Source organism: Chrysemys picta, chromosome 21 (assembly GCF_011386835.1).
Source record: "Chrysemys picta bellii isolate R12L10 chromosome 21, ASM1138683v2, whole genome shotgun sequence".
Taxonomy (NCBI): Eukaryota; Metazoa; Chordata; order Testudines; family Emydidae; genus Chrysemys; species Chrysemys picta.
In genome coordinates this window covers 17,657,890-17,684,376 of record NC_088811.1, presented here as the reverse complement: position 1 = coordinate 17,684,376, position 26,487 = coordinate 17,657,890, and the positions used below count along the sequence as shown (strand labels likewise).

The window sequence follows — 26,487 nt, the reverse complement described above, 5'->3', positions numbered from 1 at the left end:
CGCTGGAGTGACGAGCTTGGAGCTTCTGGAACTGGAGGAGGGAGACCCAGCCGACATGCCCCATCCCCAGCCAGATCCATCCCCCGTGGCTGCCCCCGCCAATATATTCGCTGTTTGAATGACGTCACTACAGGAAGTGCCGCCCTCAAAAGCGCGGGACGGGGCGGGACTTCCTGTCATTTGGGGTGTTCCCCGGTGGGCGATGAGACTGAGTTCATCCCAGCTCTCAGGGGTGGCGCTCACTGGGCTGGTGTGACCCGGGGTTGAGACTGGGCTGTCTCATCCCCAGCTTGCCGATTCACAGCCTCACGAGGATGAGTGGGAGGAGCATTATGTGGGCCACGTGAGAGAGTTGAGGGGCGGGCGGTCTGGCTCTTAGAGCTGGGGACTGGGAGGCAGGACTCCTGGGTTCTAGTCCCAACTCTGCCATTCGCTCACTGTGTGACAATGGGCAAGTCACTCGACCGCTCTGTGCCTCAGTTTCCCCACTTATAAAACACCGGGGAGCCCTTACCCACGCTGAAAGCACTAATGCTCACAAAGCGCTCTGAGATCCTCAGGGGTCAGTACTATTCTAGATGAGCAGAGAGTTACTATTACAGGTCAGGAAAATGGAGCAGGCTCTGACCTGTCCTGGGGGCAGCTGGGGTGGGAACGTGGGTGAGAACAGCGGAGGTTTGTCACCACAGCAGGGTCTCATACTTACGGGTGCAGGGAAAAGACACTGGATCCTCTGCCGCCCGGAAATAGCCTTCCTCACATGGGCACGAGGTGGAGCCTTCAGGGGAGGAGAGCGTGTGGGGGGGACACTTGGAGCAGGCGTCACCGGAGATGTCCGGCTTGAAGGACCCAGCAGGGCAGGCTGCGAGGGGAGAGCAGGGCACAGGTTAGGCAATAGGGGCACTCATGGGGGTAACACCCATTCACGGCCCTGAACGTGCAGCTGCCAACGCATCCTACTCCCGCGGAGCCTCCCCAGAGCCTGGCCTGACCCCCTGTGACCCAGGAGAAAGCAGGAGATGCAAAGTGATGGAGGAAACACAGGAGGGACTGCGAGAGGAGATGGTGACCAGTGGGTCTGCAGCTCTGCAGCCTCAACTCCTGCTCCCCTCAGTCCCGGCTCCGGCTCCCACAAGGCAGACGGGGGAGATCCCCCCTCTGTGCCTGCCCAGCCTCCCCTCCGGTATTATTAAAGGGACAGGCCGACAGACGTTTCCAATCCAAGACCAGCACCTTCCTCCCCCAACCTGGCACTTCAAACTTCTCTCCTCCAGTCCTGCAGCCAAGCCCGGGACGGGGGACTGCTCAGGGCGCCCACCTGAATGAGCAGCCGCTGACTGACGTGAGCATCCCGCTCTCCCGAGGAGCTTAGCTCGCTCCCTCTGCAGCCCCCAGCGTAGGAATGGATCCCAGAAACATGCAGCGAGAGGACAGCGCTTAGGCCGTCAGCTCTTCGGGGAGGGGCAGTATCTTCACATTTGCACAGAATCTAGCATGATGGGCCCCCACTGTCTGCTTGGGGTCTTGACCGTAATGCCAACCAATCATCATCACGCTACAGCGAACAAGCCTATGGCTCAGTCTGTCTGAACTCCCCTTCAGAGTCCTTCCTCCCACAGGGATGAGAAAACTTTATCTAAATGCAGGAGAATGTGGCTGACAAATCACAGAAATTGGCCAGGGGGAATCGGGGCAGATACGGAGCCTCAAATTAATTTTCACTCGGTTTTGGGAGGTAACACAGTCCTCGTCCACACACTGATTTTATCCTGCTTTAACCCTGCCAGTTAGAGGGGCGACTTTTTACCAATATGGTTATACCAGTACAACCCCCCGTGTGAACACAGTTGTACCAGCACAGAGGTGTCTTGTACTGGTGTGCCTTTCCCCCCTTCCCTACAGCTAAACCAGGCTACGGCATCTTTCTACCATTATGGCCACGCACACAAGGGGGTGGTACCGCTGTAACTAGACCAGTTTCAAACGGATACAGTTAAAGTGTCACAAGAACTGTGTAGACAAGGCCTTATCTCAAGGTGATGGGGCCCCATCCGACAACAAAGGGCTAAGCCCCCCCCCCCTCCGGGATTGTTTGCAGATTCAATTAGTTTTTTTTCTTTGGTATCTTTAAACAAAGAGAGTAGCAGGGGTGGGGGGGAGCCTGACTCATTCCCCATCTGATCTGGGTTTTCCACAGGAACCCAATTTCCGCCTCCTCATCCCACCCTAGGCTGTGGGGGTTGCTTCCTCCACTGTTCCGAAGAGGAAGCGGTTTCAGAAGCCACACAGCGGCGTGGCTTTTCAGGAAGGCCCTTTCCTCCGCTCTGCCCGGGGCAGTGACGCTGGGCACTGATTCCCCCTCTCGATTGTTGTGTTTCTTTAATAAAAACACAAAGATCTCGACCAAATGGTCAGACGGCCCTGGCCCCAGCGCCCATCTGCAGGCAGCTAAGCAAACAAGGGGCCTGCGGGCCTGCCCAGCGGTGCTGTGCCCACAGTGGTGGAGGGTTATGGGGAAGGGGTGTTGTAGATGTTCACAAGCCCCTTCCCCCACAGCAGCTAAGTACCCCTCCAGCCCTAATGTTAGGAAAGTTTCCCCTCCTTATTGCCTCTTTTCCTGGGCTGTTAAAGAAAAAAAACAACACTTCTCCCAAAGCGAGGCTGCCCCGATTTCATGTGTGGTCTCCACTTGCCCTGCTTGGTGGCTTTGGCTGCACCTTGAAACAATAGGGCAGTAAACCTGTCAGGATTTCACTGGTGCCCAGAGGCTGGCTTCCTTCCCCCGAACAGGGGAGGAGTGGGAGGGGGCAGGAGGGACCCTAGCCCTCTCTGGAGCAATTAGACTTATAGGAATTAACTTCCAACTATTAAACACTGATAGATAGATAGATAGATAGATAGATAGATAGATAGATAGATAGATAGATAGATAGATAGATAGATAGATAGATAGATAGATAGATAGATAGATGCAGAATGCAGGGTCTGACTCGCTCAGACCCCTGAGTTGGCCAGGGTACGGACTCCTCCTTGTGTTCCCTGGACGGAAGGAGGGGGTGAAGCTTTCATGGAGGGGGGGTGAGGACTCTGGCAGCAGGAGGAGAGGCTAAGAATATCTGTGTTTATTCCTAGAGATAAACTCCTTTATTTCCTGCTCGCTGGGCTCCCTTTCACAGAGGCCAGCAGGCTCCAGCCCTGCTCCCAGAGGTCAGAGAATCGCTCTGCACAAAGGGCAAATTCCATTCTCCATCCCCGCCCCGCATCTTTGGCAGGAAGCGCCTCCATCCGACCAGGGAGAGATCACAGGGGCAGCTCACAGGCACGTGGCAAGTGGCCAGGGGAGCAAGGTGCTTGCTGGCCTGCCCGGAGGGCGAGGAAGTCAGTCAGGTTGGGAGCCACTGCCGGGATGTGCGGCCCTGCCAGTGGCACCGACTGGCCGGTCCCTCCCTCCCTGCCCCCAGGGCACGCCGCAGGCACTCAGCCCCTACGGGCCTGGGGGCAGAATCAGACAGACAGTGATGGGTGCAAAGCACACAGACCGTCCTCACACTCGCCACGCAATGCCAGAAACGACGCCCCATTTTAAGTCCAGCTTCCATGGAGGGCATCCAGGAACTGAGGCTCCTTGAGGGTTCGTGGTCCCACAGCAGCTGGGGCCCGTCCTACCCAACCTTTGGGGTAGCCCCCATAACATTGTGTCCTTCCTCAGGACCCAGAGCCCCAGGCAACTGCTGTGAGTTGGTTAGGGGGGTGGGTGGGATTTGTGTGGAACTGTTACTTCCTGGTCACCCAGGCTCTGCCCATCTGAAAGCCTCCTGGGCTCCCAGGCAAAGCACTAGTGAACCCAGCTGCCATCGTTCCTACAGGGGTGTGTGTGGCCCATAGAGATTACAGGTCCCAGCATGCAATGCTCCACCCACCGCCAAACAAAGGGGCAGCCCAGGGGGATGCCAGCTTCTATCGTGCAGTGCTCCACCGTGATACCGGCGGACTGCACCAGTGGGCAGCCATCCTGTACTGCATGCTGGGGCCTGGAGTGTCTGCAGGCTGCGCCACTGGGCTCAAACGAAGGGGCAGCCGCGCTCTGGGTGCTGGATTTCTGTGAGCCACACCTGGGCCTCACGGTCAGGACTCCCTCTGCCCCAGGCAGCAGGGGACCCCCAAAAGGCCAAGGACACCCACTGCAGGGCCTGTCAATTAAGCACGTCTGACTCACCGCCAGAGACAGCGGGAAGAGCGGGGCCTGCCTGGGACAAAGGGAGGCGTCAGCCCGCACGGGTCCCAGTCCCAAAGGGCCGTCTGACTTAATGAGGGACACCATCAGCAGGCGGGGTCCCTGTCCCCCCCCGCCTCACCACACACACACACACACTTCTGCAGACACAATGCCTCCATTCAGCCAGCATAGAGAGCTAGTGTCTGCACTGGGGAGGGGGTGCAAACCCTTAGCAAGTCTTGTTTTCCCAGGACGATGGGGGGTGGTGGATGGGCTGGCGGGAGGAAGGGGAAAACACAAGCAAGGCATGAGAGGAAGACGGATGGAGTGTGGCTGACAAACAAGAACGTGGGGGAGGGGGAAGCAGGCACCGTGCTGCCCAGGAGATGAGGGGAGACATCTGTCAATGCCAAAGGGTCGGGGGCTCGAGCGGGTGGCACCGGCCTGGCACGGGACATGCTCTGGGGAATGCTAGTGCAACTACACTCTGCACATGTGCTTTGGCGCCCGGGCACTCTCCGCTGGGCCTCGCTGTGCAGCTGGCACCTGGCTACCAGGGCACTGGGGCACGCAGACTCGGGGCGTGGGGGGCAGGATGAATGCCAGGGAGAGCACGGCAGGGCCCTGCCCTAAAGCTTCTCTCAGCAGGCCGGGGAACAGAAAGGGGGCACTATGCATATCCCTTTGCGCAGCTGATGAAGAAAGAATGAGGAGGAGTGGAAAGGAGCAGAGCCCCGCCCGATGTCAGCATGGGGCGGTTTCGGTCTTGGCTGAGGACAGCTCCCCTGGCCCGCCCCATCCCACTGCAGGGAGCCCACCCGGGAGCTGCCGCTCGCTCCCCTCATGTACCAGCTGGAGGCAGAGGGGACAGGAGGGCAGCAAGCATGCTGTCACCATGGCGACCCGCTGGGCCTACACCACGTCAAGCCTGGCCTGGAGGGAAGGGGGTACCAGGTCTGCAGTTCTGGGGTGACCTCCGCAGCCAGGGAGGGGCCAGAGAGCCCTCTACGGGCCGGGGAGAGGGAGAGGCGTCTGTATGAACAACCCTTTCCCTTTGGTTGTTGGCTTGGGAAGGGGGGGACAGAGCGCCTGCGGTGCTGGAAGGCTCCTTATCTGGCTCTCCCCGGAGCGCACGTGGGCGAGGGCCGGAGATCCGGCACTGAGCGGCCGCTTTAGGCAATCCCCTGGATTATCTCCCCTCACATTCCTGACCCCAACAAAATGGAGGGGGCCCCTCCCCCAACCCTTTATCTCCCCGTTTGTTTCATTCCCTTCCTCTCCGCCCCCGGGAAGGCTGAGCTCTGCAAGGAATGGGGGCTGGCCGCAGATGTGCCCCCCGTCATGGCATGTTCTGTGAAGGCCCCTCTGCTCACAGCACCCCCCAGGCAAACTTGAGGGGGGGGTGCACCCCAGCTTACTGCTTTCCCATCACCTCTTACCCGGCTGCTTTCCCCCCTGGACTCGCAGGTCCAAGGCTGGCTGTGGGGGTGCCCAAGGCCATCGCTAGGATCCCAGGGTAATACTGGTGCCCAGCGCCCTCCACTCCCACTGACAGCAGCCATGGCTGGCTCAGCACCGGGCGGGGTCTGAGTTGGCACAAAGCTCCCTTTAACTTCAGGGGTCTACGTCCCAGGCCCTGCCAGGTGGCCAGCGCAGGGTCTGACCTGCCGTGCCCTGCTCCAGGGCAAGGTCCCCACAACTCAGGGGCAGCTGACCAGCCTGTGACATGGTTGGACTGGGTTTGTGACAACCCTGGACTAAGCCAGGCATGGCCCAGGCAGGGGTGGGACAAGCTTCCCCACACAGCTCTGCCATTCCACATCTGGGCCCCATGGGGGCAGCTTTTCCAGCGCCCCTCAGTCCCAACCTGCAGCCCCCAGCTATCCCAGCCCTGAGCTCCCCATCCACAGCTCTGCCAGCCCCCCTCAATCACACTGAGCTCCCCCCCACACTGCTATTGTAGCCCCAGGATTCTCCTGTGTACAAACTCTCTGTTCCCAACTCGGGGGCACACAGCTGAAAGAGCTGCATCTCCAGAGAGATGCCAGCCCCAGTACCCCAAGGCCTTGATCCCAGCCCACCTGCTCCCAGCAGCCGGGGAACCCGGCCAGGAGACAGTGCATCTGGGATGGGAGCTGATGCCCCTTGCAGTCCCCGAACCAGAAGCTGGGGGAAGGCACTTCCTAATGTATTGCTGCTCAGGCACTGTAAGGACACCGCCCCACCCCTGGTTCAACAGCCCTGGGCCCGTCCCTGAAGGTCCCCGAGCACACCTTCCCCTTCAAGAGTAGGGCTGAGACCAACAAACTCGAGTCACTTGTGACCCAAGGCAGATGCCAGTACAGCCGTCGGGGGGAGGCTGATGCATTGACCTGTCAAGCTCCCGCTCCGCACAAGGGAAGCTGGGGAGGACATGGAGCCCCAGGAACCTGCGGTTTGAGGTCAGGAGGCTCCTGCCGGCTGCAGAGCTGGCCGAGGCCATACAAAGACGGGAGGGCCTTTAGCAGCCCCCCGGGCTCAGCAATTTGGGGTGGGAGGGGGCAGCTCCCTTCCCCCCCATCCCGGCCCCCTCTGCCTGGCCAGGGGGCTCTTGGGCCATGTGGGGGCTCAGCACCACCCTCACCCAGCTGGGCTGGAGGGAGCCGGGCGGCCACGGCAGGCGGAGAGGGCGTAGGCCCTGCACGGCCCATGAGCCCCACCAGACGGGGGGCTGAGCCGCAGGTGCTGGAGCGAGGGCACCGGCAGCCCAAGGGGAGGGGAAACGGCTGGATCAAAGCAGCTCTCAGTCGTGGCATAACCACAAGCGCTCCTGCAGGCTGCCCCACGCGCACAACACCCGGCCGGGGGATCCCACCGCGCCAGCCGCTGACGCGCGAGAGCTCCCCGCGAGGGCAGGGCTCACCCATGGCACCGTAACCCCCCTCCTGTGGGGCCGGCGAGGCCCTGATTGAGGGACAGGGCCAATCCAGAGCCCAGATGCGGCTCAGGCCCCCGCAGGGCTCCATGCTCCTCTCCTCTCTCCCACCTGGCGGAAGATATTTCTCAGGCCCAAGGCAAGGAGCTGACAGCAGCTGGGCGGCTGAGGACTGAACGGGCCGTGGGGTCTCCCCTAAGGGGATCCCTCTGGGTGCAGTGGCATGCCAGGCTGCTGCCCGTGCTGGGCTTGTCTGGGGAGGGGAGGGGGGGCAGCAAATAGACCCCCAGGGCCATCAAGCCAGCACTGCACTGGGGTGTCTCTGGGGGAAGCACTGGGCTGGGAAGAACAGCCCCAGCACCTGGCAGGATATGGCCTGGGTGTTCAGCCCCCTCCCTCACCCCCACCCCACTGCCTGCATCCCCATAAATCAAACCCTTCCCTGCTCCTTGACCTGGGGGACCCCAGACTCCCCCGAGCTGTCGAGGGTCAACAGCAGGTATGTGTGTGTGTGTGGAGGGGGGTCAATTCCACCCTGCCAAACTCTGAGTTCCCCCCACCCCCCGGCACCACTTTCCGCATTGCCGGGGTTTATCCCGCCGGCCCCTCTCCCACTGCATTCCTCACCACTCATGTCATGAGGGAGCTGCCAGGCCGGCACAGGCATCTGCTCCATGGCCGGACCCCCTGCCCCCTCCCCCACCGCTCCCAACACTGATGCCTATTGTTTAGGAGGGTTTTATCAGGGAGGCTCAGATCTCTGCTCTCGGGTTCCCTGGTGCCCTCCCGGAGCAGGGAAACAGCCTCGAGACCCGGCCCAGCGGGGCGCCCCCAAGGGGGAGTGGGGCAGAGAAGAGCATGAATGGAAATAGATGCATTTGCCCAAGGCTGGGAGAGCGGGGTGGGGTGCGGGGCAGGGTTCAGGGCCATCAGTAGAGCTGGTTGGGGAGCCCAGGGCTGAGATACCATGTGGCCACAGGCCCGGGGCTGGGTCAGGACTGAGAGGCATCACTAGATCTGGGGGGTTAGGGGAGCGCTCAGGGCTGGAATAGCCGGGTTGGGAATAGTAAGCGGGGGTGTGCAGGTCGGGATTGAGGGGCACCACCACAGCTGAGTGTGGGAGCCCACGGCTGGGAACAGAAGTGGATGCTACGGATCAGGACTGAGGGCCGCTGGCAGGGCTGTGCACGGGGCAGCCTAGAGCAGGAGTGGAGGGTGCTGGAGGCCAGGCCTGGCAGGGGGTGAGTGTCTGTACCTAGGGCACGAGGCGCTGGGCTCCAAGGCCCTGCGATACCACAGTACCCAGCAGCCTCGTACACACGAGATCTTCCCGCCCCCCCAAGCGCACCCCAGTCCGGATGCCTTTACCTTTGCAGCTCTCCTCCACCTTCTCGTATCCCGCCCGGCACAGGCACTGCCCGATGGGCACCAGCCATTCCCCGTCCGAGTTGCAATGCATGCTGGGCTCCTCGCTGGCCACCGCATCCTCCACGCACGCGCCTCTGACCTTAGCCAGCGCCTGCGAGTCAGCGCCGGCGATGGTCTCGGGGAAGAGCGCCATGTTCTGCAGCACGCCGGGGCACTTCTTGTAGTAGATGCGGACGGAGAGCAGGGCCACGCAGGCCCCGATATCCTGGAAGGCCAGGTAGAAACCCTTGCGGCTCAGGGGCCCCACCGTGCGCACCTCCATGTTGAGCTTGACGTTGCGGGAGGCGAAGTCTTCGCGCACGGTGATCTCGTCGGGCGCAATGGTGTCGATCTTCGTGAACTGGCGCTTCTGGAAGTTGGTGCCGTAGTCCACGTCCGACTCGGCGTAGTACAGGTTGAAGGTCTCCTTGCAGGAGCTGGCCCCGCCCGGGAAGCTGTTGCAGTCCCGCACCGTGAACTTCAGCTCGATGAAGATGCGCTCAGCCTCGCTGCGGTAGATCCAGTTGGTCCGCAGCCAGTTGTCCTGGTCACCTTCCATCACGTTGCAGACCGAGTAGATGTAGATGAGGGATTCGTTCATGACGTTCTGGAGGAGATCCCACTGCCCGGGGGAGACGAGGGGTTAAATGAGAGCAAAATGGGCTGCTGGGGCTGGAGCCTAGGCACTGCCAGCCCGGCTCCTCTCTCGGATGGTCAGAAGACGGTGCAAGAAACCCTGCAGGGCCCCTGGTTACGTTTCTTCCTGACCCCCTCAGCTGGAGGTTGGCTCACGCCCTGAAGCAGGGAGCTGGGAACTGCCGAACCCAGCAGCTACCTCGGCTCCGCCCTGCAACCGAAGGCAGCCACGGGCGGTTTGATCCCAATACCCAAAACCAGTTGCCCCACGCCCGCCCCCTCCGCTGCCTACAGCCTGGCCTCCTACAGACATTGTCCAGGGACGGATATTGATCCTCGACCCTCCGGTGAGCTCGTCAGGTCAAGAGACCAACCTTGATTTTACAGATGGAGGAACTGAGGCATGTGGCGGTTCAGGCCCTACATTATTAAGGGGCCTCGGATTCTGGGTGCCCTGCACAAGCCTGCAAAGTGCAAACACAGAGCTCGGACCAAGCTGCCCACTCCCTGCTGGAGCCAGGACTGTCGACCGGGTCTCACCTCAGCCACAGGGGGGGGCCCTGCTTCCAAATTATTCCCCATGCTGGAAATTAAATTCAATTTCATCCCATTCCTGGGAAGCCTGGCCAGCCAACGACACTCTGACCCACTGCGCTCCTGGACATCAATGGGTATCTTTCCACTGGGAGCCAGATGGGGCTGACAGCCTGGCTGGGGCTGGGAGATGCAGGCAGGGCTGGGGCTGAGGCTGGAGCCAGCCGGATTCCACCTGGCCCTTGGAAATAGCCGAGGTTTAGCAAACCCAGGGGATTAACTTGTCAGCACAGTCCTGCGGGCGGAGGGCAGAACACACCGGCCAATTAACCTCCTGACATGGCCCACAGGAGGGCAGGAGATAGGAAACCTGCCAGGAGAGACCAAAACAAATAACCACTCGGGTTGGGGCAGGGAGAGGAAGAGGAAGGGGCAGCCAGCCTGGGGGTCTCCGCACTGCTGCAAACAAGGGACATCTGATCCCACCCGGCAGCCCCCTGGCCTCCCCACCAACCCCATGCGACTCCCCCAGGGGCTGGAACATTTCCCGGCAGTCTGGCAGGGCCGGAGAAGAGATTCCCCCACAGCGTGTGTTGAGAGCTCCAGCCGCCCTCCGGCCATCCCCAATGCACCAACCTGCTATGCTGGCCCCCTTGGGCCGAAGCCGCTCGCTCCTGCAGCCCCACTGCAGACCTGCCCCTGCTATTCCACCCTTGGGCCTCCTCGCACAGCTCTGCTGATGCCCCCGACTGGCGCTTAGCCCCTCACGCACTGCGTCCCCCCTGCAATCGGCCGACCGGAGTATAACCCCCCCACCTCGAGCTCTGCCCCCTGACCAAGGAAACAGGGGGGCAGGCTCTGATCTCAGTGACCGCAGGGAAATCCAGAGCAGCAATAGGACCCTGCCTGATCTCTAGCCTACATCCCTTCCAAAGACCCCACCACAGAGGCCTGCCAAGCAAGGCCCTGCCTTCCTTCCAGAGCCGGATCTTCGGCTCCTTGCTGGGGAAAATGCCCCCCGTGCCCTTCCCTGCATCAGGACGTGCGCCGCCCCACAGGACAGCTCCCGGCGGGCAGGGCCCAGCTCTGTCCTGAGGCCCCCAGCACGGCTCTACCCCCCTCTAGGGCCAGGGAAAATGCCCAAGAATTCAGGTTCCTTCCCATTGGGGCTCTCCACTGCCTCCCGCAGGGGCAGTTCAGACCCTGAGCCAGGCGCTGGAAAACAGGGAGGGGGCAGTTCCTGAAAGTCTCAGTGGGGAGGGGGAGGAATCCAGACCTGGCCTCTCCCAGCCCGGCAGCGATGAGCCGATTTTCTCCAAATGCACCAATAGAGCCCAGCACTATTACCGCCTCCAGCCACAGCGTTCAAGGGGAAAGTCTAGCGGTTAGAGCAGGGGGACCAGGAGTCAGGGGTCCTGAGGCTGGTTAGAGTCGGGGAACGGAAGCCAGGGGACCTGGGTCTGGTTAGAGCCGGGGGGACCAGGAGCCAGGGTACCTGGATTTAATTCCTGACTCTGCCACTGGCTTGGAATGTGAGCACATCTCTTCCCCGCCCCGTGCCTCAGTTTCCCAATCTGTACAAGGGGACAATCACAGTGACCTACCTCACCAGCATAAGGGGCCTGGGGGCAGGGAGATTAATCCAGACTGAAAAGTGCTTTGAGATCATCACACCAAAGGGGCTCTCAAAGGGCTGGAGTCATGGATTGGTTTGAACTGACCTGATCAACTTTAAAAACTGGCTGTGGAAAAGCAGTGACTGCAGTGAGCCCTTAAAGCCACCACCCAAAGCCCCGGGGCTGCCCAGCCTTCTCCCCAGCCCACATGAGATCACGGACAAGATCACAACCCCCATCTCTGGACAATAAACCGAACCTGCTTATGGAAGGACAAACCGCCCCCTCCCCACCCTGAGCTTTGGCCCTGGGCCTATGTTATGTTTAAAGCAAACGTACCCTGTACAGCCCACCCAATTCACATCACGTGTCAGAGCTGGGCACGCCCTCTCAAGGGGAGGGCTGAGTTTGAAAAGCTCCCCACCCATCACTAGCCAGCATTGCTGGGCCAGATTCCGCTGTCATTTACACTAGAGCGGTTACTCTGGATTTAAACGGAGTTGAGGGTGGGCAGGATCCAGAAAGGAAAGGCAAAGAGTTCCCTAGGTCCTGGCTGCTACTCCCAGAGGGTCTGATCACCAATCAAGGCATGGGCACCTCCTGTGTCCTCCGCCTCCCAACGGACGTCGAAGCGGATTCTCCTCTCGCTAACCCCAGAGTGAATCAGGATCTACAGAGTAAGCCTCTCCCCCCCCCGAGAGCTTCCACCTAGCGATTCAGACTTACCCCCTTCCCATAGGGATGGGTCAGCCAGCCGAGCTCCCCATGGGCCGTGGCAAAATCCAGCAGGACGACTGAAAGGGAAAGCAAACGAACACCGTTAGACCAGAGGAGGGGGAATATACAACCCAGAGGCAGGCACCTCATCCCGCTGACAGACAACCCGATGCCTGGCCCAGATCAGAACCCTCCGCTCTCGCACGCTGGCACGAGGGGCCGATGGTGGCTGTTCCCCAGAGCGGGGCAATACGAAATCCGGGTGGCCCTGCAGCTCAGCACAGAGCCAGAGCAGGACAGCTCTGCCCAGGAGTAACCTCTCAACGCAGGCACTCGCTTCCTATGGCCTTGGTCTCCACTCTCCCCTACCCCTTTGTGCCGGGTCCCCAAAGCCGCAGCAGCATCATACCCCCGGGGCTGGGCAGTCACCATCAGGGGTGGAGACACCAGCACCCTTATCTCACGCTTATCTCCGGGCTGCTTTTTTATTTGCCCTCATTCCCCGTATTTGAGCAGCTGACTAATGAGCTAGAGAAGAGGGCGGCAGCCCGAGAGGAAAGGGCAGAGGATCCAAAGGTGCAGGAGGGAGGTTCCAGCAAAGATCAGGCCTGCCTAGCTTTGCTCATGGCTAAGAGGAAGCCAGGTCGGGTTAGTCAATAGGGCCAAATCATCCCTGGCGTAACCCCAATGAAGTCAATGGCATTATGCCAGAGATGAATCTGCGCTAGCTGGGATAAGGATTATGAGGTTATCAGCCCTCATGCTTCAGGGCACCAGCTCAACAGAGGTCAGGCAGGAATTCCCTCCCCCTATCACTGCAGTAGCAGATCTAATGCCTTTCTCGGAAGCATGCGGCTTCGGAGACAGGATACTAAGCAGGATGCCCCTTTGCTCTGCTAACTCCTGTGCTGGCAGCATCCGATTCAGTCCTTCCTGCTGCATGCCCCCCCCCCCCCCGACTCGCTGGTCCTTCACCCCAAACAGGCATGATCCCTGTCACCTCCGGGGTTTTCCTCTTTAGCGCTCCCATTCTCCAGAGTTTTTTCCACTGTGTGAGAAGGAGCTGCGGCGCTGGGGGAACAAAATCTCTTCCAGACGCCGGTTTGGATCCAGCGGCTGCTCGCAGCTGCCAAGGCTGCAAACCGTTCATTACCGTAACGCTGCAGCTTGCAAACCAACCCTTCTGCCTCCAAGGGGGCTTGGAACGGGGTGGGGAGGCCGGGGGTGAGGGGGGGTGTCTGTCTCCATTCTCTGGGTCTCAGCACATGGGCTGGGCTAGGATTGCTGGAGGAAGCCTCACCCCACTCTTTCTGCTCTCGCTTATTCCCTGACTTGCAGCGCTGTAACCCCATTGCCTTCCTGCTTTACACCGTTGGGAGTGAGAGCAGAATCAGTCCCAGGAGCTAGGCCTTGCTTGGTGCTATCTGTGCCTGGAAGAAGGGCTGGGGTGGGGAGGGGGTAACCCTCATTCTCCTAGCTCTGGCTCCCAAAAACCACTGCTGTAACCACAAGACCCTTCCCGTCTTCACACGCCGTACTGCCAATCTGTGTAACTCACCGCTGCAGGATTTCTCAGCATTTCCCCAGCCTCCTCACTCCAAGTACCTCCTAATTCATTACCGAGAGATTTAACCCCATAACCCACAGAGTGTGATTAGGGGAGTGTGATTAGCCTCATTCTAAAGTGGGGAAACTGAGGCTCAGAAGGAGTAAGCGACTTGCCGAAGATCACCCAGGGAGCCTGTGGAAAAGCTGGGAGCAGAAGCCAGCCGGCCCGAGTCTCAGCCCAGGGCTTTCACCACAAGGCCATCTTTCCTCATCAAGGCAAACGTTGCGGTTGGGAGTCTTTGAGAGGACGAGTCTATTTTGCAACCACAAGCGAAAACTGGAGCCATGCAAAGTGAAGGTAATGACAACAAGGCAGATCATGGCACAGGGGGCAGGAAAGAAATACACCCCTAGCCCCACCAGCTGGAGCACTGTACCATTGCACAGGCACATAACAAACAGGAAGCCTCAGACACTGGCCACTGTTGGCCTTGACTGGCCAGTGATCGGATCTGCCATGGCTAGCCCCTGTCCTCAGCCAGCCAAACCCTCACAAGACATGTTCAGACATGCCGGGGCCGGAGCCTCCTGTCCCCATCAGCACAGGGGCGGAGGCTGGGACTTGCCAAGGGATCAGATGGGTTTGAAAAGAGGAAGGAAAGAAGGAAAGAAAAACAAATAACCCAGCAGCCGCATGACAGGGGCAGTGAAATCAAAGGGCAAGCGGCCCAGGCCTGAGCGGAAGCAATTACCCAGCCCATCAGGGCCCTGCCAAGCCCCGGTGAATCAGCCAGCCAGGAATGTGATAGCATCAGGGATCTCTGAGCGAGCGGTGGAGGGCATCGGCCAGGCCAGAGGCGCACGAACCCCATGGGCTCCTGGCTCGGGCTGTTACGGAGCCCAGGGTTCAGGCTGGGGAAGGGGCCCGACTCTCCCCCCTCACATCTGTGCGAGCCAGGGGCAGCCTGGATGGAGTCAGGGGGAGGAACGCTGCAGCCTGGACACCGAGGGACCCCGGGCCGCGTGGGACGGGCTGCAGTCCCCAGGCTCCCCCCGCTCTGTTCTAACTCATTGCTGGGGAGCGGGAGAGGGGGAATCTCTTCATGGTGATTCTCCCAGGGCAGCAGAGCTGGCGCCACACCCGCCCTCCCTCTATAAAGCAGCACTGGCCAGATCCCCCTGCTCCAGCCCGCCAGCTTCCCTTAAAGAAACATGCCCCCCTTGCCAGCCCCACCAGGTGGGCATGAGAAACAGCAGGGCCTCTGCGCCTCCCAAAGGACCTGCAGCTCCTGCTACCCACCAGCCGGCTGCTGGGGAGGAAAGACCTGGGCTCTGCCTGCTGCATGGGGGTGCTCCCTGCCGCCACGTCTCAGGGTAGGGCTACGTGGCACTAGTCCAGCGGCTGGCCCGGGTCAGCTGACTCGGGCTCGCAGGGCTGTCCAGTTGCAGTGTAGACGCCCAGGCGCAAGGGTCTCTGAGGCCAGGCACCAGGCCGAGCCGGAACGTCTACACTGCAGTTTTATAGCCCTGCAGCCTAAGGCAGTTGCCCCGGGCCGCGAGACTGGTGGCTGCATTTTATCGCCGTGTAGACGCACCCTCAGAGCTGACCGGACGGCGCCTTGGTGGGGCTGGACTGCAGGAGGACCAAACAGATCAGGCAATCCACGCCCTGCACCCCAGAGGGGCCCTAAGCCCCGTCGCACCCCCCACACGTGACCCAGCTTGGGCCCCGCTTTTCCGACGAGCCCCTGCATTTCCACTCCCACCCAGGGCAGTTGCCGAAGGTTGCTCCAGACCCCATTTTGCCTTCACAGTTCCCCGCTTATACCCAGCCAAGCACCCCCTCTGCGCTGCCTGCGGTGGCGCGGCTACGGGCGGGTTCCTGGATCGGCTCAAGTACAGGGTGGATCCGTGGGGCAGACTGGACCTGGGCAGCGAAGCCCCTTTGGTTCTGTGGATCCATCTTTTGCTACCTGCCTTCGGGCCCAGCCCAGTGATAGGGCTGGAAATGCCTTTAATCCAGGGGCGAATGAACCCGTGCCTAAGAAGAGCCCCAGCAGGGGGTGGGGTTCAGGCCCGCCCAGCTAACATGGGACAGCCCAGCTCCACAGGCTTCCCCCCCCCCCCCATCTCTTTGATCCAGGAGCCAGCATCCCCTCTCTGTGCAGGGATAAAGGATGTGGGAGGCTAGTTCTGCGGGTCCGATCCGAATACGCTCCCTAACACAGGAGGTCTCTTCCCGGTTCTCCTGCACCCCCGTATCCCTCCTCCCCGTGGCAGCGAGGCAAAGCACAGCCGGGATCTCGCACAGCGGCAGCGAGCCGAGTTTGAGAGTTCTCAGCCCGAGCACCAGTCCCACCCCTCTGCCTACTGGCTAGCAGCAGGGGCGAGCCCCTGGCCCACGCAGGGAGAGGGCGCTCCCTCCTGCTCCATCAGCAGGTTGCACCTGACAAGTCACAGCAGGTTTTGAAAGAGCAGCCAAGGAGTTAAAGCCTCGCTGATGACTGGTCTTATACAGGGGCTTTCTCCGAGCTCCCGTGCGCCTGGGACGGGGCCGGTCTCGTGAGCTAGACCCCTGAGCCAGGCGGCTGTTGGGAGGAGAGTTTAGCAGAGCGGGCACAGGAGGGCCTGTGATAAACACAAGGAGGATCCATCCTCGAGGCTGCCGGCTGCAGACAGACCCTGGGGTTCCCTCTGGCCCCCACGCTAATTAACCCAGCCCGTGCCGCCTAACGTCACCACCCAGTGGCTCCCTGCGTCCCGAGCTGCACTCCTGGAAGGGGCTGGCTATCGCTTAACCCAACAAGGTACCTGGGTGCTACCACCCTCCCCTTGGAGGCGACCCATCCTAGCGCCCTGTTTCCCAGCATTGCTACATCGCGTGCTGGGACCTGCCCCTCCACCAGCCGCGCCTCCACATGAGAGAGGAGGTGGCTGCAATCCGCAGGCAAACCGGGTGTGGTGCCAGGGCTCCTGGCTCGGCAGGAACTCCCAGCCCGGAGCAGCTCAGAAACCGGGCTGTGCAGGGAGTCGGGATCTCACCAGGGAGCTCACTCAGCCCTTCACTTCCTCTCTCGTGGCTACAGGCCGGCTGCCAGCAGCGACCCGTCTCTGCCACTGCCCAGCTAACGCCACTGGCTTAGTTATACGCCAAGGTGGGCTCAGCTGGTTTCCATCCCCGTCATTCCAGGGCACCTGGTGGTTCTGCTTCCTCCGCTTTCTTCACCCATTTATCCCCCCCCCCCCCCCCCGCCGCCCCTGGCGCTTTGCAAAGATTCATCTGAATCTCCCGCTTTTGTAGCTGACAGGGCAGCTGCAGGGCTGACCACTCCTCTGCTGGGGAAACCGAGGCACAGAGCGAGGCAGTGACGCTGCACAGTGACTCTGTGGCAGAGCGTGGAACCCGGATCTCTTGACTCACCACCCCAGCCTTTGCAAGTGCCGGTTTCAGGCCCAGTTTCAATCCCATTTGACTTTGGGGGCATTTAGGCCCCGATCCCCAAAAGGATTTAGGTTCCTAACTTCCAGTGCGAGTCAGGAACCTAAATTCCTTCGAGGATCTGAGCTTAGTGCTTTCCTGGACTTCAACATGTGCTTAAGGCTGTGCCGGATCGGGGCCTCGGTGAGCAAAGCTCCCGCGTCTGCCAGGCGTGCTCTGTAACGTTAACTATCTCCCCTGCCAACCTACTCGGAAGGCGATGTGAACAACACAAACATCTCAGCGGGCCTTGGCCTGCACGCGTGGGGCCTGGTCACCAAAGCAGCCCCAACTCCGAGGTTTTATTTAAGTGTTTTACGCAAGAGGGGGGGAAACCCCAATCACAGTCTGCCTGTCTGTCTCTCTGCTTGTTCTGTCATCCAGGCAAAGCTTTCCCAGGCTGGAAGAGATTCCCCTCCCCCCCCACCCCCCGTGTCCCCACCCCATTTTAATCCTTTTCTCCCTTCCCTTTTCAGTGCCGGGTTTAATCTGTTTTAACTGGCTATTAAAAACATTAAATCAACAAAGGAAAAATCTTATTTGAGAAGTGAAGTGATTTGCTCAAGGCCACAAAGGCTGATAAAATGGGACCCGCCCGCCACCGCATGCGTTGCCCCACCAAGAACACCTGAGACTTGTCTACACTATAGCGTCTATCTTTGGTGGAGAATTCCCTAGCCTATTGTAGCCAATGCAGACCAGCCCAGAGAGGGAGCCGGTTGTCAGAGCAGGGATTAGATCTCCAGTTGTAGCTCTGCATTCAGACCCTCAGAGCATATTAACTGTAATAATAGGGCTCTGGACTAATGGCAAAGATCTCCTCTGGCCCCGCATCTAGCATGGTTTGCTCTCTTTACATCTGGAGGAACTCCGGGTTTTTTCCCTAATGCAGAATCGTTACTCCTAGGGGTAGCATCGTAATGTCAAGCTTGGTCATGCAGATCGGAAAGGAGAATTTCACCCTTGAATATACTTCTAAGGTTATAGCCCAAGGACTGATTTAAAGCACGTTTTCTTAAAGCAACTGATTCTGCTGGTATATTGCAGCATAAAAAGCATAAAAATAGACCCGGGGAGTTCACCAAGTACCGAGCCCTCTTCTCATTCCACAGCAACGTTAATTGGAAACTGCAATTTGGCCCGAGATTAGTCTACATTAGACACCAATTACATTTGGCACTTGGAAAACTACAAACGCAAACTTAATCTGAAAAACTGCCACAACCTTCCAGCGGCTCCTTCTCGTGGGAGCTAATCAGGCGGCGCGGGGAAGCTAAGGATGGTCTAATATCCAAGAGCGGCCTGTTTATGCTCTCTGTATGGGTGTATATATATCTCCTCAATATATGTTCCATTCTATATGCATCCGAAGAAGTGGGCTGTAGTCCACGAAAGCTTATGCTCTAATAAATTTGTTAGTCTCTAAGGTGCCACAAGTACTCCTGTTCTCCTAGTTGCGGGCGGCCAACCTGAGAGGCAGCAATATCAAATCTCGGGCACCCACAAAACGAGCTCCCGTGCTGAGTACTTAAAAATCCAAGCGCCCCAAATTAGTGCTGCTGTTAAATTGTTGGGGTTTGGGGGGGAGGGAGGGGATTGCCTTAAATCACTATTTACGCAATAGATTCTTGTGCATCTTTCTGAGCAATTACAGCCCATCTGCCCAAGCGTGCGTATTATTCCAAATTCCTCCATGCCCAAACCACATTCGGCTTGGTTTTTTAAAAGAAATCCAATAACTCAGCATCGGACCAAAACCATCCTGGTGTCATGTGCCAACACCTAGGGTTTGGATTTCTTTACAATACTTTTTTTTTTTTTAAAAAGAGACACACACACAAAATTTCAGAGTTAGATCCAATGGCTTTTTCTAATGGCTCCTTTGAATGAAAGACGGGTCCAGACAAACATCCTCAGTCCCACCATTCAGTTCTAGGTGGGAATTTTGCAAATAGCCCCGGATCTCGATCACGGAGAGAACGCAGACGCCAGATCGGAACAGCCCCATGCTTTGGGAAAGTTCTGAGCTGAAGCTGGAGCCGATCAAAATTTGGGAGCCATCCCGGCAGCCTCCAAGCAGCATGCCTGAGTTGCTCTCTGGACCTAAGCCAAGGCTCAAAGCCAGTGCGACTCTGACCATTGCACAGATCAGTTACTGACCCCTGCGAGCTTGTCTGCACACCGGTTTTTGTAGCAATCTGATGACTATATCAGTTTAGAAACAGATCTTGTTAAAGCAGCACATGGATGCACAGTTATACCAGTATAAAGGTCTGCTTACTCAGGACACAGACAGAAGACAACCCCTAGATGCTATGCATCTGAAGAAGTGAGGTTTTTACCCACGAAAGCTTATGCCCAAATAAATCTGTTAGTCTTTAAGGTGCCACCAGACTCCTTGTTGTTTTTGTAGATACAGTCTAACACGGCTACCCCCTGATACTTAACCCCTAGAAACACCCTTGTCCTGGTAATTGTAATCACTCACCACGAAGGGGTGAGTGAAGGATGGGGAAAAGTTTATTTGATTTTTAAACAACTCTTAATGCTGTCCTGATATTGTCCTAAATATTCCAGGCAGGAATTCTGCTTCAAATGCGTTGATTTTTCTCCCAGGGCGGCAATCCCCAGGAGTGTAGGTGAAACCCTAGAACGCTGGGAATGTTTCTGACATGGGCCCAAACCCAAAAAGCCTAGATCCAAACTCTGGAAAAGCTTTGAGTCGGACCTCGGCCCCACCTGTCTGGAAGCATTACATGGTAAAAGTACGGCTTGGAATTTGGGGCCAATTTTCCTCGCCCCCCCCCCCCCCCAAATTGAATTTAACAATTCTGTCTTCGGAATGCTAAAGGCCAGAGTCAATCTGGAGCAACTTTACTAGAAAACAGCGGCGGTAAATTCAGATTTAGGCTGGTGTCACTGAAAGCAGAATCTGGCCCTCTCTCTGCTATATCCTGGGTGTGTCTGGGAGGTTTCTAAGGCAGGAGAAAGACCACTCGTGCAATTTACATTTTTACAAAAGCAGCATTCAGGCAACACATTAATAATGTCTCTCAATTAACAATGGGCAGAACTGCATGTAAAGAAGGAATCCTCTGAATAAAATGAGGAAAGACACCCCCACATACACACCCTTTAATGGTTCACACCACGCAACGCAACACCTCATGCACCTTCCGACCAGTGAGTCAGCCCCCTCCCCTCCTGCCTGGCCCTACCGTGGGCTTGTGGGGCCCTGTCCCAACCGGGGCGAGCCAGGCGGTTGTGTAACCGAGGTGTCACTGCTCGCACTTCCAGGCCAAGCGAGACATCGCCCTGAATCAGCCACCCCGGGGCCGAAGTGGGGCAATAGCGACTTCTCCCGGGGGCCAAGCGACTTCCACAGACTCGGAGCAGGCGGAAGGGGCCCCTCGCCTTCCCCCGGGTATTTGAAGCCGGGGGAAATCCATTCACCCGGGGCGATTTTCTCCCACCTACCCACGGCAGCAGGTTCCTCCACCGAACAACCCCCCACGCGTGACACTTCCTGGCCAAAAGGTGCCTGCTCGCCAATCCCCGCTCCTAGCCACTCAGCCAAATCCGCGCGGGGATGAGTGCGCCTCTCGATCCGGAGTCACAAATCCGCGCGGGGATGAGTGCGCCTCTCGATCCGGAGTCACACCCAATCCCACGCGCCGCTAAACCAACCTGTCTGTGAGACAGCGACGTGCCGACGGGAGTTTATCAAACTTGCCCGGTGTCCTGCAAATCTTTTTTTTCTTTCGGGCACCTCTGGATTCCGCCCCGGCCAAGCCAGCTCCTGCCCCCCACTCGCCCCTGGGGGCGCAGCCCCCTTTGGTCGCTACGGCCTCGGTTCTCAGCCCCTCTCCTCCCACACACGTGTCGCGGGCCCCACGCGAGGAGACCGGCGGCGGATCAGCCCGAAATAAAGGCAGGGGAAGACCCTCACTCCTCCCCGCTCCCCCCAGAAAGGGGCGCCGAGTTCCCACGGGGGCGGCCGGCGGGGTGGCCCGGGCTCTGGCTCCAAACCCCGGGCAAAGCTTCGTTTTTACCTTCTTTGGCCCGGGAGCTGAGCAGGGCGCCGGGGAGCAGCAGGAGGGCGAAGTAGAAGGGCGCTTGTCCCCATCCGCGTTCCATGGCTCCGGCCTGGGCCCCTCCGGAGAAGCTGAAATGATCCGAGTCTCTCTCCCGCTGGGGCCCTTATCTGCGCCCTCCTGCCATGAACAACTTAATGGGAGTTTGTGGGAAACTTCAGTCCTGTTCATTCATGCCCTGAGCTGATGTCACCCAAGCCACGCCCTGTGGAATGCCTTAAAGAGACAGAGCACCAAAATGGGTAGCAAAGGGGGACTCATCAGACCTAGGCGCTTTGATCTTTTATCACCTTTCATCTCGGTGCCATCCTGTTCACCCCATGGGGGGTGTGTGTGTGTGTGGGGGGGTGTTCTCCTACTGGGCAGCAAAGCTTCCCGCGGGGGCATATGGTAAATCCCTGGGAACAGAGCAAGCTGAGAAATGCTGCCCCTCCCGCCTCCTCCTTAGGGACAAGGACACATTTGGGTGTTAAAGTAGAATGTATTTAAGAGATCTTGCACCCTTGTGCAGCTGGACTCCTGGTACAAACACAGAAATATCCTCCCTGTCCTCCCACTACCGCCGGACCACACACACACACACACACACTTTAGTTCAAAGGAGACAAATAATTGGGAGGAAACGTCCTTGTAATATTCTAATCCTTCAGCAAATGTTCCACAATGTAATTCACACTGATACACTGAGATATTGACTTTCTTTTCACCTGCTTAGCATTTTTTTTTTCATGTCCTCAGCTGGGTAAGATTTTTTTTAAAAAATGCCCACGGTAGAACTTGCACTAAGGCCTGGATTTTCAAACCTGCCTGGCCCAGTACTCAGAGTCAGAACCCCATCTGTAGACGCGCTCAGCACGCTGGGGGCAGAGCGGTTTTTAAAATCTAGCTCCGGTTCTGGGTGCGGAGCACTTGAAACGCTGGCCCCAAGCGCTTTCGAAAGATCCCTCCACATGCCGCTCTCTGAACGCCACGTGTCATGCGAACCCTCCAAAGCATTCTGAAAATTCCACTGGAATTCTATTTGCCCTGGTCATCAGTGTCTCACCCCAGTAAACCGGGAGGAGTCACTCCATGGCAGGCAGTGAAGCAACACTGGAGTCAAGCCAGAGGGCAAGCAAGCCCTGGCTTCCCAGATTTTTGTGTGTTTGATTCTGCTTTCGATGCCAGTGGTTCCACTGGTGTGACTCCACTGACTTCACTGCAGTGATGGCTGACGGGGGGGCTTGAGGACACTCAAGACATTGGGCCAGCTGGGGTTCCTACTTTGGCTGGCTTCACACAAGGTGCTGGCTACGGTGGAGTTAGTCCTGGTGTCAGCTTTAAGCCCAGAATTAGTTGTGCAAAGATCCCGGGGGCTGTTCACATGCTTAGCCCTGTTCTCGAGCACTGGGCCCAGCAGGTGACGTGAGATCAGTGCTGTTCCCCTAGCACTAGGACCCATCCTACCAACGCCTGGCGCTGTGAGATCATTCCCTACTACTGTATGTATTTGTGATTTTCTATCGAGCCGATGTAGCCCCCAGTCCTATACTCTGACCAGCTGAGAACAGCCCCCCAGGGGGCCCTTCCGAACAGCCGTTACAAATGAAAGATTATAGGTGAGCCTTATAAAAAATAATCGAGGGTGGTATTTATGCTGCCACCGTAAACCCTAATGAAGAAGGAACTCTCCCATAAAGTCCAGGGAAGGGCCCGAGGTGCTGAATGCCATTCCGAGCCGACAAAGCGCTCGTAAAACTCCAGCCTTAACCTCATGTATAGTGTATTGGGAAGTGTAATGTGATGGCAACACCTTTCCGGGAGGCGTGAATTATGATAACGTCCCATGATCCCTTATCACGGGCTAGAAGCCTCTGAGGGGTTGCCTTGAGTTCCTGGCCACTGCAAGGACTGTGGGGTTTATTCAAGTGGAACGCATACTACGGCTGGGCCTGATCCTGCCAGCTTGGTTCCTGCAGGAAAGGCCCTGATCCCACCGCTTGATGCCTTCCCTTTGACGTCCCGAGAGGCAGTGTGTGGCAGCCTGCATGCAACAAGCGCCAGGATTGGGGCCCAGCTGGCTTCCACAGGGTTCCATGCATGCAGGGTTCGCAGGCTGGGCAGCCCAAAGCAATCACTGAAGGACGTGACGTCCAGACCTGGAAACTAACCTGTGACTGCAGAGACCACCGTGACTTTTCCACTGCACACTCGCCCCGTTCCCTGCTGTTACCTCGTCCTCCCACCATTTCTCTGTTCATTCCCCAGTCACGTTTTGTCTCGCTCCTGCACTGCGAGCGCTCGAGGGCAGGAACCGTCTTTGTGTTATTGGTAGCACAACGGGGCCTTGAGCCCTGTCTGAGGGCCCTAGATGCAATATACTAGTAATAATTTGGGGGCGAGGCTCTAGCTGGAATAACATGGAAAATCCTGGGGGGGAAATCCAGGTTTTCATGTTTATTTGAGGGATCGCCCCAAGGGTTCAAGCTGACAAGAAGAAAAGTTTTGAAATGTAGCCAGGAGTGGGGGGCTGCGCCGAGGAATGAGGCTGCCCTGCATTCTGAACTGATCCTGTTTTCAAGCAATACCCACAAACTGCTCAAAAATGTCAGGACCATGGGGAGGTTCAGATGTCCCATGTTTTCAGTGGGAACCAGGTGGTTTCATCTTGCGTCACGTAATCGTCTAACATGAAATGGCAACATTTTTTCAGCAACATTGTGCAGGGTAAAAAATGTTGCGGCCCCTCTTATCTCCTTTCCAAAGCTGACCTAGAGCAGTGGTACAAAACTAAGCACTGTATGGGGAGAATTCTGCCCTTGGTTAGACATGAGATGCTGCTCCATGGACTTCAATGGGGACCAGACTTGTCCCTGCAAAGTGCTAAGCGACCACAACGATCAATGAGGTTCAGGAACTGGACTTGCAGAGTGTGATTCAGATCAGGACTGAGGGGCACTGACAGCTGCTGGGAGGAGGAAACTCCGGACGGGACTAGCAGAGGCTGGAGGTCAGGATGGAGGGGCGTCAACAGAGATGTGTTTGGGGACCCCAGGACTGGAATCATAGAGGGGCTGCCGAACAGCACTGAGGTGCAGTCCCAGGGTTGTGGGGCAGCTTGCAGAGCTGCAAGAGTCCTAGGGTTCAGAAAGCTTCCAGTCCTCGAGGGAGGGAGTGTCATTTTTTACAGGAACTCGGTGTCATTCAATGGAATTCACCCTGCAGGGCAAGAGATCCTCTGCCGGATGAGTAGGATGGTAAGACACCAGGATAGTACCTGCGGTATCCCTGGCTCCAGGGTTATTGGGCCCAAATGGAGCATGATTCCCTTGCTCCCCCCGCTAGTGCTGGGATGGGGCGTAACAAGTGGGCACGGCTGGCTCTGCTAACATCTCAGTGGGTGCAGCAGTTCATTGCACTGTGAGCTGCGTTTGAAGTCCCTGTGCAGAAAGTCCCTGGGCGGTAATTGAGTGCTGCTCTTTCTCTCCCCTCATGCAATCTGCTGCCGGCTCCGCTTGCTTTCAAGGTGAGCATCGCAGCCGTGACTTCCTGCCCGGATCCATCACGTTTCACGGTAGCCTTTGAAGTAGATTCCTGCAAAATCCTACCCATTAGCAAGCAAGTATAACTGTAACTCCCGCCTGCCTGGGGTTTGCCAGCCACACCTTGCTCTCCGGGTTCGGTGCCAGAGGCGCCTCTGCTGTTTGCCGGGTCTCCTGCTATTTTTGGTTTGGCATTCCAGGGTTGATTTCTCTTGCCCGGCAAGTGAGGACGGGACCAAGTTAGAGCCAGGTGCCATGGAAGCTTCCCCCCCACACACCTCTGCCATTGCCCGGCTAGTCGAGCTTGCCTCATCCTAACCCTGCCAATGCCTCTCTCTATTTCTGACCGGCAGCGTCCTCCGCTTTGCTGGTCCCAACAGCTTCTCTGCTGTACTCAGTCCTTCTCTGCAACATGCCTTGATGGTCCAGTCCTGCCTTCCCACCCACGCACATCCTCAAGTCCTAACCGCGCTGCTGCGGCCTTTGATCGTAACCTGCTTCTCCCTGTGCTAGTCCCACCCTGGGCTCTGGACCTATGCCAGGGTTGCCCGCTCCAAAGTTTTTAGTGCAAGTCTTGTGGTATTTGATGCTTTTTTTAAAACCCCAGTGGTTTGAGCATTAGCCTGCTAAACCCAGGGTTGTGAGTTCGATCCTTGAGGGGGTCACTTAGGGATCTGTGGCAAAATCAGTACTTGGCCCTGCTAGTGAAGGCAGGGGGCTGGACTTGATGACCCTACAGGGTCCCTTCCAGTTCTATGAGATAGGTATAGCTCCATATATATATAAACCTATATCTCCCTCCTGCGTTCATTTGACAGCTTTCATTGTAAAAAGAGTGCAGAGAGGAAAGAGTTAAACAGGACCCGGGCCACTGAGTCAGTTACATTTTATTCATTCAGCAAAAGGTTGATTGACAGTGTTACAGCCGAGAGAGTATCCAATTGTGTTGCTCCGTTTCCTTTCAATGGCAGGGGGCGTGGCCACAGAGGGGCGTGGCCAGGCAGGTACTTGGCACCCACCTGGCAGCCTTGGAGTGTGTTTTCCAAGCCCTGGACGCAGGGAGGGGCTGAGCCCTGGGGGCCCTGGAAACAGCCCCATTTCACCGGGGTTATCACTGCACACAAGGGGCCATTCATGGGGACGCCCTCTCCAGCCTTTCACACCCTGAGAGGCCGGTGGGTAAACACAGGCCATGGACTCGTGACCCTGCTAAGTGGCAACTTATCTCGGCGCACTGACGCACCCATTCTCCCTCCCCTTCGCCTTTCATCCTTCTAGCAACCGGACAATTTTTCTTGCTTTTTCACAATCAATTTTCCCAAGGCCTCTGGTGCCTGCCTGGAGCTGGGCCGGGAGCATGTAGGAAACCTAGTGTGTGGGAAAGTCTAGGGCCCACAGGGGATCCCGGGGGAAGTACAGCACATGGGTAGGGACCAAAGCATCACCCTCAGTCCTATCATCAAAGGAGACCCCACCCCACACCATCCAGATGAACGCAGCTGGGAGGTGGCAACATCTGTGAGGTTCTCGGGCAGGGATCAGGCAGGACAGCAAACCCAGTGCTTCTGCATTGGACCTAGGGTGGAACAACAGGATGTGCTGATGGTGGGGGGCAAGGTAGAGCTTGAACCTTCAGCCCAGCAGCTCCGCACTGCTCTCCTCTCTACTGCTCCCAACAGAAACCTGGGGTCAAGTCTCGGTCTCCGTGGATCCCTGAGATGGGCGAAGTGAGTCCCTCCTGTCACTCACTCAGCAGCGCCCCATCTGGCTGAGCAACCACATCATCTGGGACAACTTTCATCCGCC

The 26,487-nt window shown here is 57.9% G+C and overlaps 1 protein-coding gene across 1 annotated transcript in view; it reads right to left on the bottom strand.

The window, feature by feature from the left end:
* The window catches only part of EPHA2 (EPH receptor A2), a 34,340-nt gene extending 13,014 nt beyond the window's left edge, over positions 1-21,326 (bottom strand). Inside the window, exons 1-4 of the mRNA XM_005281775.4 lie at positions 21,119-21,326; positions 12,050-12,117; positions 8,499-9,159; positions 707-862 (exon numbers count right to left, since the gene is read on the bottom strand). Of these exons, the coding sequence (XP_005281832.1) occupies positions 707-862; positions 8,499-9,159; positions 12,050-12,117; positions 21,119-21,203 (970 nt within the window). The 5' untranslated portion in view covers positions 21,204-21,326. The remainder of the gene's footprint in view (positions 1-706; positions 863-8,498; positions 9,160-12,049; positions 12,118-21,118) is intronic.
* Positions 21,327-26,487: the final 5,161 nt, after the last annotated feature.